The sequence below is a fragment of the Myodes glareolus genome, chromosome X (assembly GCF_982192425.1).
Source record: "Myodes glareolus chromosome X, mMyoGla1.1, whole genome shotgun sequence".
NCBI classification, from domain to species: Eukaryota; Metazoa; Chordata; class Mammalia; order Rodentia; family Cricetidae; genus Myodes; species Myodes glareolus.
Window position 1 is genome coordinate 54,498,924 of NC_142053.1, and position 12,450 is coordinate 54,511,373.

At 44.2% G+C, this 12,450-nt stretch overlaps 1 protein-coding gene across 2 annotated transcripts; it reads left to right on the top strand.

The window, feature by feature from the left end:
* The first annotated feature begins 6,432 nt into the window (after nt 1–6,432).
* Nucleotides 6,433–11,434, top strand: Armcx2 (armadillo repeat containing X-linked 2). 2 transcript variants are annotated; one of them, XM_048417866.3, is made up of 5 exons: nt 6,433–6,574; nt 6,964–7,236; nt 7,774–7,876; nt 8,153–8,218; nt 8,504–11,434. In XM_048417866.3, the coding sequence occupies exon 5, from the start codon at nt 8,626–8,628 to the stop codon at nt 11,023–11,025; it is 2,400 nt and encodes a 799-aa protein (XP_048273823.2). In that variant the 5' UTR covers nt 6,433–6,574; nt 6,964–7,236; nt 7,774–7,876; nt 8,153–8,218; nt 8,504–8,625; the 3' UTR covers nt 11,026–11,434. The 2 variants fall into 2 exon arrangements, with proteins under 2 accessions (XP_048273823.2, XP_048273827.2); XM_048417870.3 differs by having other exon boundaries at nt 8,169–8,218.
* Nucleotides 11,435–12,450: the final 1,016 nt, after the last annotated feature.

Genomic DNA, 12,450 nt, shown 5'->3' on the forward strand with positions numbered 1-12,450 from the left:
CCTTATCCCAAGATGGACCAATTCCTTCGTGCCTTTCTGTTTCAGAGTTTCCTTAGTCTGCTAAGGCTAGACTCTAGCTGACCTATGTTTCTGCCTAGATTCTTTGGCTGTATGCTGCTATATACATAAAGATTTCACCTAAGAGTACTCCTTCAGTAACCCATTTTCATAAAAATCCTTGTCTCAGATTTTACTTCTCAGGAGTCCTGCTTAACTTACTGGAAACCGATTTGTTCCATTTCTGTATATGTTCTCCAGTTTTGTTTCCTCAACCAATCCAACTCTGCTATCTTTGCTCATAGAGTTTATGCCAGCATTTCACTGAGTTTGTTTCCCCCCAACCCTGAGCCCATTAGAAATAATGGGGTTTGGAGTGAGAGAGTTTTTCCTCTTGTTAAAATGAAAATACTCACACACACACACACACACACACACACACACACACACACACACACACACACACAGGCACGCACGCACACACACACAAGTGAGGAGAGAAGAGATGTTTATGAGTCTCTTGAGCAGATAGGACCTTTGTCCTGCTCCGCTACAACCCACGAAACAATAGTAACTCAATGCTGATGGCCATATGATACACTTGGCAAGCTGGGTCTCACCCAGGTTCCCAGTCTCCCTATTCCTTCTACAGTAGTAGGAGGGGAAAGAGGGCTATAAATAACTCATTGATAATCTTACAGACACTTGACTGAGAGATATTCCAGCTGCAGATAATGTGAAAATATATACTCCCATGTATGTTGACTGCATGTAACTCCAGTCCCCCCTCTGATCCCTGAAAACTTCTTCCTCCATCCTGCCTTCTTAAGTCACCAAAGCCAATCATTTCTGCTGTCATCACTGCCCTGACCTTTAGAAGACATGAATGAAATGAGAAAGAGGTTACGTTCTCATGGGCCCTACTCGTCAACAATGAAGCACTCCAAACTTAAAAACTGTGCGATTACCCTCTACCCCCATGCCAGTGGTCTCCAATCAGTACTTCCCCTCACATCAAACTTCAGGAATCAGAATTAGGATGGGTTTTCTCTGCTTCTTCCTGTTCCTTCCTAGGCCACAGTCATATAGCCCCCCAAAGAACAGAATGGTTGCCTGATCAAAAATCTCTATCTGTAAGAGCCAGAAGAGGTGAATGAGTAAAAGGAAATGATGTTTTCTGGGTACAGAAGGGAAGCTGCATATTAATAACTCACAGGAGTTGAGGCAGCATCCACAAGACGTACGAAAACCCAAACCAGGAAAATAAACACTCAAGGAGAAGAAGTGTACATGAAGAGCCCACTGTTAGTTTAGGAGCTTCTGGCGGGTGGGGGTCAGTTTTCTTTAAGAGTGTAAACGCTGATAAATTGAGCATGTTCCTTTGGAAGAAAACATATCCAAGAAAATCTTGGGCAGCACAAGTTGGCCTTTGTGGGTTTTTCAAAAAGACAACACCAAGTTGGGTGTGTGGGAAGGAGGTGTGGCATGTGGAGGAGGTAAGGGAAGATGTGAACATAATCTCATTGAATGAAATTCTCAAAGAACAAAAACAACAGCCCAAAAGAACCTCTGTTTGGACAAGTTTTCAGTGTGTGTGTATGTGTGTGTGTGTGTGTGTGTGTGTGTGGTGTTTGTGTGGTGTGTGTGTTTGTGTGTGTGTATTAGAATATTATCCTGCCATACAAAAGAAGTCATGTCAATAAATGGATAGAACTGAGGGTCTTTGGTTGCCAAGAATAGAAATAACATGGATGCAACTGAAAAATCTTTATGTTAAGCAAAATAAACCAGTCTTGGAAAGGTAGATATTGCATGTTTCTTTGCAAATGTGGTGCCCAAAAGAAAAATCCTGAATGGAGGAAGAGTATTAGGAAAGAAGGAGATTGGGAAGGGAGAAAAAGAGGGTGCTATGTAAGTACTCTACCACTGCGCTATATTCCCAGGCCTTTAAAGTTCACCTTTGATAAAACATAACATTATGAGGGAAATATGGTAATATATAGGAGGAGAGAATCTTAAGCAGAAAGGCAAACATATATAAAGGCTCTATGGAGGGTTTGTGGCCAGTTTGGCCCAGGCATATCAAGGAAGTTAGGATGATTAGAGGAAGGAAAGATGAAGCATAAGTGTAATAAGTCTGACTATGGTAGACTCTTGTCAGTTGTAGTAAGGATATTTGTATTTATTTTAAACAATTCAGGAAGGGGGTTAGAGTTTACAGCAGTGTTAAAAATGCCTAGAAGCGTTCAAAATATGCAGTAGGTTACCAAAGTGACAAGAATGACTGCTCTATTCTTATCATTCTGACAACAGCAAGTCAATAGAAAAAGAAATCTTACATTAAAGCATTTGAATTTTGGGGATTGTACCTAGGTGTACCTAGGTCTCATGCTAGCAGGCAAGCACTCAACCACTGAAGTCAGTGGTTAGTAAATTAAATTGTAAAGTAAATTATAGCTCAGGACTTAGTAAATTAAACCAGTCATTCTTAAAATTTCAAACTGTTAATAAAAAAGAAGAGGGAACGCTTCATTTATGTAGTAAAGAATTATATGTAATTAAGTGATTCATTATTGGTTAAATTAAATTAGATATAAAAGAAAAGATCCTTAACCTGATAAAGAATACACAAAGCTCTCTGACCTGGTAGATTTATCACTCCCCTGTGGGCTACCAGGACAAGTTGCTTCCACTCATTGATATTATTTCTAAATATTACTTTTTGTGTGATACTAGTAAACAAGTAAAAATAAGCTTGAAAAAGATGTATGTTACACGAAGGAATAAAACAAAGGAGAAAATGAGGAGGCTCTCAAAGAAGTCATGGTCAAACAAAGAAAAATAAAGAAAAGGAAGCATGAATATTAAAAGGGAAGAAATGATCAACCTATAAAAAATCTTAAGGTTTCATCCTATTTTGGATTTGGCATGTATAAATTGGAATTACGTGTTTTGTTGGCAATTTATTTCTAAAAGTATTACACGGAGTGAGACTATCAACTAGTGACAACTCAGGTTTAGAAAAGTTTTTTACACCTTTTTAACATATGAAAATAATTTCTATTTCTGATGTCCTATTTTTAACAAACTTTTTCAAAGTTTGTATGAGTATGCATTAGTATTTGTATTGTCTTGACATGAAATCATTTTGTCATTTCTGTATAATGGTATGCTAAAAACAAAAACAAATCTTGCCTTTTTATAATCAAGGGTGCTTGTCAAGAATGTCTCTTGATGGAAATTGAACTTCTCAATTAAATATTTTGATTGTACATTTGGAATTCATAAAGGATGAATTTAGGAAGAATATAAATTTACATTCAGACTTATCCATATACTTGAAAATCACTGTACCTTTGTCCTTTGTTTTTATTGTTACCAGAACAATGGTTAAATAAAGACTGTTTTGGTAACAATAAAAATGAAATTTCGGGGCTGGAGAGATGGCTCAATGGTTAAGAGCACTGACTGCTCTTTCAGAGGACCCGAGGTTCAATTCCAAGCATCCACATGGCAGCTCACAACCATCTGTAATTCCAGTTCCAGGGAACCCAACACCCTCACGCAGACATACATTAAGACAAAACACCAATGTACATAAAAACACAAGTAAAGAAATTATAAAACAATAAAATTTCAAAAACAGAAAGGAGGAAATGAGAACCTGTTTATAGAAAGAAATGACATTTAGTATAAAACTATACAAACCAAAAGTGTCACCTAAGAACTATTGGAACTATTAAGATATCAAAAACTTGGAAAGCAGAAAATAAATATACAATAGCAGAATATTTCTCTTAAGTATCAAGTTTCCTATCAGAAACTGTAATTCTAGAAATAGTGGTTGGGCTGGAGATAAGAGTCAAGGGTGAAAAGCGTTTGCTGCTCTTGCAGAGGACCAAGTTCTGCTCCCAACACCCGCGTCCAGTCACTCACCACTGCCATAACCCCTCCCCTAGGGAATTCAGCCTCCTCTATGGCCTTCACAGACTCCCATAGACTTGTGGCATACACACACAGACACACATACATCTTTTTAAAAAGTAATTTTTAAAGAAGTGGTGTTTTTACCGTGACGATGACTAATAATTTCGAAAAATTAGCAAATAATGTAAATTAACTAGCTGAAGACATGTGTGAAACAGGAAAGGTAACATGAAAATGGACAGTCACTCACATGCATGTTCCTGGGGAGAAAGTCTTGATTTTACAATAACGAAGTTCCACAGTGAATCTGCAGACTTACTGCTTTTACAATACAGAGATCAATGCCCATTCCTGTTATGATCTCTGCTTCATTTGAACTTGACCAATAAGAATAAATGTACTTATTAAAATGTGCTTTAAAAGAAAACCAGAAATCGTTAGCGGTGGCTGGGAATAGAAAAGCTGCAAGATTCTTTTTTTCATATATATCTTCTGTATTTCCTTATTGTTTGCTTTAGTTTTCCTTTCATGCTGGGAGGTTAAATCAGGACTTTAAACATTCTTAGTAATATTGTTACTAGACAAAATAGATTTTTTTTCCTTTTTGGTTTTTCAAGATATGGTTTCTCTGTGTAGCCCTTGCTGTTCTGGAACTCACTCTAGACCAGGCTGGCCTCAAACTCAGAAATCCTCCTGCTTCTGCCTCTGCCTCCTGAGTGCTGGGATTATAGGTGTGAGCCACCATCATCTGGCTGACAAAAGAGATTCTTAATCTTGACTAATACACAAACTATTGTTAGGCCGTTCTATTAGCACTTAATATCAGAGAGATGGATTGCAGACCCCTTGAAAAACTGTCGAGGTCAAGAACCTCTAATTCCACCTCCTAAAATCACCTTAGACACATACACAATCAAAAACAAAACCTTTAGGATGAATATAATTCAGATGGACCAGAGTTAGCTAAGAATCAAGGCCTAATTGAAGTTAATCAGTGTGGCCACTGGACATTGTAGTTTGGGTCTCGACATATATTTGGCTAAGGGAGCACCAAAGTAGATGAGGACTGGCAGTTACTCTGCAGCAAAACTGGGATCCTACTGGTTGCTTGAAAGAAAGGGAGCCAGAGGTGAGAGGTCCGTCAGACTGCAACTTTCAGACCAGGTAGTAATAGTACATGGAATATTAAAGAAAGCATTCACTACGACACTGTGTGAAAGGATATACATCAAGCCAATCTAACAACTGCTTCCCCTCAACAATCAATTCTGTATTTCTTGAAATATTCAGCTCCAGGGACAGATGGGAAGAGAGCAATCTCTTCCGTGCATTGCTGAGTTACCCCTAAGAGAGGAACGGTAAGCGGCTAAAGGCATTCACCCCTGTCACCATTTTGATGACCTGTCCATGGATATTTTGAGAGTAAGCAACCGAGTCAGATGGCTGCGTGCAGGGAATAACATTAAGGGCTCAGGAGTGTGGGAGGGGGTCTTGGGACAGCAGCTTCTATCCTTACCAGGGCAAGAAGGAGTTTACAATCCTGCATCCCTCACACGATTACTTTTCTTTGCCCTGAAACTCTTCTTTCCATCTAAAGATGAATCACTGAGCTGGAACCTAACCCAGGGACAGGTGTTCAGAATTGTCATGGTTACAGCCATGAAATTACAGGAGAGTTATACAGCAGAAAGCAACAGCATGATAATGTTAAATAAATGTATTTCTCTAACAGGACAAGAGGAGATCATTTATTTACTCAGCTTAAAGGCTATACCAGAAGAAAAGTAGGATATTATTTATCAAAAATAGATAAGACAGGGCAACTGAATGCATCTTCACAGATCAATTTACAGATCATGTGGAAATATGTTGATATCATCAAGAAAAATACATTTTAGATGCTCAGATGCCTAGCATGCTTCAAAACCTATTTCCCACTTGGCCAATAGAATTCATTTTCTGTGTGATAAAAATTAGCCAAAATTAACGTGAGAGAAATTCTGGTTTTAAATAAAACGTTTCTGCCAGTTTTTGATACTATTTCTGACACTTAGTTCTTGTTTTATTGTATCTTCTTCCTGTAGGAATAAAGCTGTAGTCAGGGTTTTTTAAAACAAAGGAGTCTTCCAGAAGTACAGATCTCACCTACAATCCTTGTCTCCTCTCTGATAACTCATCCCTTATCTAAACAGGAGCAGAAACTCAACCACAAGGGAAATGGTGGGAACTGGGCAGGGACTGGAGGATGGGGAAGGGAGAGGAAAGCTTAGAGTAATGGGAGGGGGGAGTGAAAAATATCAACCATTCTCCCAGAAGCTGCAGCTCCTCCCCAGTAACTAGAGAAAGCAAATTCATAATAGGGAGAAGGGGCTGCTTTTAGCCTGATGCTACAAAGGCAATGAATGATTGACAGGACCTGATGTGGTGAGATAAGGCAGGAGTGGGGATAAAGGAGGGAGCTCCTGCTCTTGGTGGGAGTGGAATTCCGGGACCCAAGCTTACTGGCAAAGAGTCCCTCACGTGACCAAGAGCTGACGTGGGCAAAGATACTTAAAGCCTTGACGGCCATCCCTGCCATCTTCCTCCGGGTACCAACGCCATAACGCTACACACTGCCAGGCGAGAAGGAAATTCCCTCAGAACTGGACAGGTGGGTGTGAGAATGAACATTCTCGGGACCCGGGAGTTGCAAATAGCCTAGGGTTACTGAAGGTCAAGGCCTCCGGTGTTTCTGCATCCTCGCGGGGCCGCAGCTTTCCAGACCCTAGGATCTCCGGACGAGAGGGGAGGAGGGGAATGAAAGGACTATCCGTTGTTTGGGGGAAAAAAAAACGCTTACTTCTCTCCCAGCTGTTTTGCGGTTTTGTTTTTGACGTTCAGGCTCGGTTCCCTACTTACGGTGCTGTTTTGAGAAGGGCAGGCAAGGAAAATAAACGTGGCAGCTCGTTCAAACCCAGCAAGGAGGTGGGGATCGGGTGGCCAGATGGGCTTGAAATTTGGAAGCAATCGGTATTTTTCATTCCCATCCTCCCTTTTCAGACTACCTTGCTGCCACAACCCTGCCCCCTCCCCTCCCCTCCCCTCCCCTCCTCTCCCATCCCCTCCCCTATCCTTCTAGGGTGCTAGGAAATGGGTGTGCCAGCTTCTGTAGGAGAGATGGCGGATTTGGCGTTGTACGGGCTTCACAGGCTGGGGGACCGTGAGCGATCTGGTATTAAATCGTCATGCTAACTGCCAGGCTGCTTTCCAGACACCTGCGGCCCACGGAGTCCTTCATCCTGGTCTTTTCAGCCCTGAAAAAGGGGAATTCGGGTATGCAAGCTATATTAATGGCGGTTATCTGGGGATTTGGGGTGGGGGAGGGAAACGGGGCCCAGAGCAGAGAAACCACGGAAAATCAGGACCCTAAAACTGAGGAGATGGGCCTAGCGGCCCTTGTTCTGCAGGCTAGGGCTAGGCCAGGAAGATGGGGGCTGAAGAACGGCTGAGCATAGGCGAGGAACACTAGAATATCTGGCAGGAATCCCCCATACTGCATCTTAGCCAGCACTCTCGCCTCGCCCCCTCCGCTTCGATGCAGCAGAAGGGGTGTGGCGCTGTGTCTCAGAAAAATGGCGGCTGGGGGGGGGGGTGGGGCGAGATAGAAGGGACTGTTGAGTGCCTGGGGAGCCTGCGCAAACGGGGGGGGGGGGGTGGGGATGGGGGGGAACCGGAGGTCGGGGGGGCGATGGTGTGAGAGGCAAGGAGAATTTAAAGGAATTGAAAGGTGGAGTTCTTCGTCATCGTGGTGTGCAGATGGGAAAAGGCTAACACTAGGGCTCTTGTTCTGGATGCTGATATGTCCATCAGGTTCTTAGTCTGCGCCTGCAGTCTCTTTCTGCCCATCAGCCTGCCCTCAGCATGAAGCTCAGGCTGAACTAAAGGAAGGAGAACGACCTCAGAATTCTTGCAGGTCAGTGTTTGGGGTGAGCGTCCCCTTTGGCAGAGGCCAGAACATAAAGCCAACACACCTCCCCCTGCATGTTTCCTTTCTTTAAGACACCTTTGTTCTGGCCTGTCCTTTTTGGTTGCAGGGAAAGGGGCATATGGGATCTCTAATTTAAATTAATCGTTGGGGGAGAAAAAGAGGAGTCCTGAGAGATTTTTTTTGGCCCATCAGAAGGCAAATCAGGGGAGAAATATCTGTCTCTCTGCCAAAGGCTCAAAGCCACCTGTTGTTTACCCACAGATACCTCTACCTTTAGGCTCTGCAGCTGCCAGCACGGTGGGAATTGCTCCTGATCCCAGGAACTTGGTATGTATATGTGCACTATCTGAGGGCATTTGAATGGGGGTGGAGGTATCGCAGGAGAATCTCGGATTTCACACTCTGCCAGAATTCCATGCCCTCCCCGCTTAGGGACAACTAAATGATAGATGCTGGCACTGGAAGGTGAACTAGAGGTAAGATAAGACTCAAGCTGATCTCCACATCAACAAGTGCGGGCTTCCACACCTTGTCCCCAAGCGCTCCCCTAAGGTTAGACACAAAGTGAGCCCAAACCCTGTGCCTCTCACTTCTAACATTTACCCCTACTAGGTCCGGCTCAGTTTGCAGCCTCAGAAGACCTTTCAAACCCGAGTTTGAGAACCTCGCTTTGACTGGTGCATACGTTCGTTCCACTTAAGCAACCTGGATCAGAGAATTGTTGCAGGTGTATCATGAGCCGTACTCGGGATGCTGGCTGCGTAGCTGCTGGAATAGTGATCGGGGCTAGCGCCTGGTACTGTGTCTACAAATATACTAGAGGGAAAGACCAGAAGAAGAAGAGACCAGCCAAATCCAAGAACCGGGCTTCGGTGGGTACTGGAGCCAGGGCTAAAGGTGGACTAAAAGCAGGATTCACAATTGACCTTGGGCCAGGATTCAATCCCCCAGCCTCTGTCAGTGTTGAGACAATGAATAAGGCCCAAGAGAAAACATCTACTCTTGCCACAACTGCAGCTGAAAAAATGGTGCCAGCTGCACCCAGCCCTAAGGTTCAGAATGGGGCAGAAAGTAAGGCCCAGGAGGCCAATGGGGCTGGGACTGAGCCTACTACCAAAGCAGTAGTTGTGACTTCAGCTGCCAGTGCAGTTACACCCCCACCCAAGGTGGCGGAGGTTCCCACAGCTGCGGAGGCCCCACAAATAGTAGTGACTCCCAAAGTGGCAGAAGCTCCCGGTACCATGGAGGCTACTGGGGTAGCAGCACTCCCTGGGCCAACAGTACTTGCTGGGGTAGCCCAGGCTCCTGGGCCAGTAGTACCTTCCCCATCAATAGCACCTTCTGTGCCAACAGCACTTCCCTGGGCTGTAGCACCTCCTGGGGTAGCCCAGGCTCCTGGACCAGCACCACCAACCATGGCAGTCCAATCTCTTGTGCAAGCAGCACCTTCCTGGGCAGTCGTAGCTCCCCCTGGGGCAGTCTACATTCCCGTGGCAGCCCACTTTACTGGGCCAGCACCTGCCAGGGTAACCCAGTCTCCTGGGACAGTGGTGCCTCCCCTTCCACCCCCGTCTCTTGGGGCAGCAATGCTTTCCAGGGCGGTCCAGTCTCCTGTGGCAACAGTGCCTCCCAGAGCAGTCCAGTCTCCTGGGACAACAGTGCATCCTGGGATAGCCCAGTCTCCTGGGGTAGTAGTGCCTCCCAGGGCAGTCCAGTATACTGGGGCAGCAGTGCCTGCCATGACAGGAGTCCCTTCTGGGACAGCAGTGTCTCCCATGGGGCCAGCAACTCCAAAGGCGGCGGCAGCATTTGCTAGGGCACCAACATCTACCCAGAGGGCAGCAACCACAGACGTCACGCAGGTCGCTAGGGTGGCAGCACCTACTGAAGCCACAGGGGCTCCTAGAATGGCAACACCTGCCATGGTGGCTGGGGCGTCTCTGCCAATGCTTTCTGGGGCTGCCGAGACTCCTGGGAATTCAGGGTCCTCTAAGACAGCAGCCACTGGCAAGAAAGCTGGAGCTCACACTGGGGCTATACCTAAGTCTGGGTCAGCCGCTGGTGCTGTACCCAAAGGTGGAGGCAAAGGTGGAAACAGGAACCGGAATGGAGGCAAGGGCAAAAATAGAAAAAACAAGGTTGAAGTGGATGAATTGGGGATGGGCTTCCGCCCTGGTGATGGGGCTGCGGCAGCTGCTGCAGCTTCTGCTAATGGCGGACAGGCTTTTCTAGCAGAGATTCCTGAATCTGAGGAAGGGGAGTCTGGGTGGACTGATACAGAGTCAGATTCTGACTCTGAACCTGAGGTTCAGCAAAGAGGGAAGGGGAAGAGAACCATTCCCATGCATAAGCGCCCCTTTCCATATGAAATTGATGAGATTCTGGGTGTCCGAGATCTCAGGAAAGTCCTAGCCTTGCTTCAGAAATCAGATGATCCTTTCATCCAGCAAGTAGCCCTGCTCACCCTGAGCAACAATGCCAATTATTCATGTAATCAAGAAACAATTCGAAAGTTGGGAGGCCTCCCGATTATTGCAAACATGATCAACAAAACTGACCCCCACATTAAGGAAAAAGCCTTAATGGCCATGAATAACCTGAGTGAAAATTACGAAAACCAGGGCCGACTGCAGGTGTACATGAACAAAGTGATGGATGACATCATGGCCTCTAACCTGAACTCGGCAGTACAGGTCGTTGGGCTAAAATTTTTAACAAACATGACTATTACTAATGATTACCAGCACCTGCTTGTCAATTCCATTGCAAACTTTTTCCGCCTGTTATCCCAGGGGGGTGGAAAAATCAAGGTCGAAATTTTGAAAATACTTTCAAATTTTGCTGAAAATCCAGATATGCTCAAAAAACTTCTCGGTACCCAGGTGCCGTCATCCTTTAGTTCCCTTTATAATTCTTACGTGGAGTCGGAAATTCTTATTAATGCTCTTACTCTGTTTGAGATTATCTTTGACAACCTCAGAGCGGAAGTGTTCAACTACAGAGAATTCAACAAGGGTTCCCTGTTTTATTTGTGTACTACATCTGGGGTGTGTGTTAAGAAAATCCGAGCCTTGGCAAATCACCACGATCTCTTGGTGAAAGTGAAAGTTATCAAACTGGTAAACAAATTCTGATTTGTGTCCTCAAGATCTGTGATGTCTCAGTTTTCCAGTCTGGAAGCATTAAAAAAATGAGATGTTATTGCTTTTCTCCTTGTGTGTATAGTAAAGGAGTTCTTTCAGCTGCCAGTTTAGAATAATGTGTCATTCAGAGTGATGTTGTTGTTTGTGACAGTCACCAGCTTTAAGCTGAACCATTTTCTGAATACCAAATAGTCCTGTAGTCCTATAGTACTGAAGACACATTTGTGATTTGAATTGTGCTGCTTGAGTAGAATATTTTTCCTGAGTCCTCTATGTGAGTTGATAATGAACCTGTCCATGAATGGCCTACTCTGCCCTTACTTGTTTTGACTTGAATTTTGTCACCAAAGACTTCATATGTGTATCATCAATAAAGTTGTGTGTTGCAAATCAGAAGAAATTGTTCTCATGCTTGAATTAAAAGTCTAGCTGCAGAGGTAAGGGACATGAATACAGATGGACTGCTAATAGTACGTGGGCATTTGCTCAGTGTCAGATACTTGCTATCTGGGAGGATGAAGCAGAACTTCACTGAAGGATGCACTTAAACTGAGCCTGAAGGACAGAATGGAAGAGTGGCCTGGAAGGGAGAAGTGGTGTGAAGAAAGGCAGGGGGTGAGAATTCTGTTCCTATGAGAGGGAGGAAGGTAATTTCCCTGAAACAGAAAAATAGAAGCTGTGGAAGAAGAGTGAGAAAAGATAAAGATGAGAACTTAGGGTGAAGAAGTTATTTTGTTTGCTTGTTTTGTTTTCTTTTTAAGATCTTAAACCACCAGTTTGGGTACCAAAATATCCTGTCATTCAAGGAGTAACAGTATATTTTAAAATATACATATATAAAAGGAAACACAGGGCTGGGAGATAGCTCAGTTTGTAAAATCTTTGCCTCACAAGTATGAGGGTTTGAGTTTGTTTCCCAGTACCCACTTAAAATGCTGGGTGTGATAATACCCACTTGTAATCTTTGCCCTGGGGGTGAAGAGACAAGAGAATCCCTGTGGCTCACTGGCCAGTCAGTCTAGTAGCCCAATTGATGAGCTCCAGAGACCCTGTATCAAAGGAGGAATGGAATTTCTGTTCATGACACCTGAGTTTGTCCTCTGGTCTCTACACATATGTGCACATATATGAAGACACACGTAAAAATGAAAAGTAATCTAGCAGTAATGTACATGATGGAGTGAAGCTGGCATGGGCCTAGGGGTAGGGATTAAATGAGAGCAATTGTTTGAAAGTTTTAATAAACCAAGCCTGAAATGAAGAATGGTGAAGTGGAGTTGTAATAAGACATGTTTGCGCGCGCGCACACACACACATCCAAGACCTGCCACCTGACAAGTTCTGACAGGGAAGGGCTCTCTTAGGCAACTGTGAGGGCCCACATAGTGACCAAATGAATTCTCATTTAAGATGGGG

Coding starts and splice junctions, on each gene's coding strand:
- Armcx2 (XM_048417866.3), top strand. CDS start 8,626: ATGAGCCGTACTCGGGATGCTGGCTGCGTAGCTGCTGGAATAGTGATC.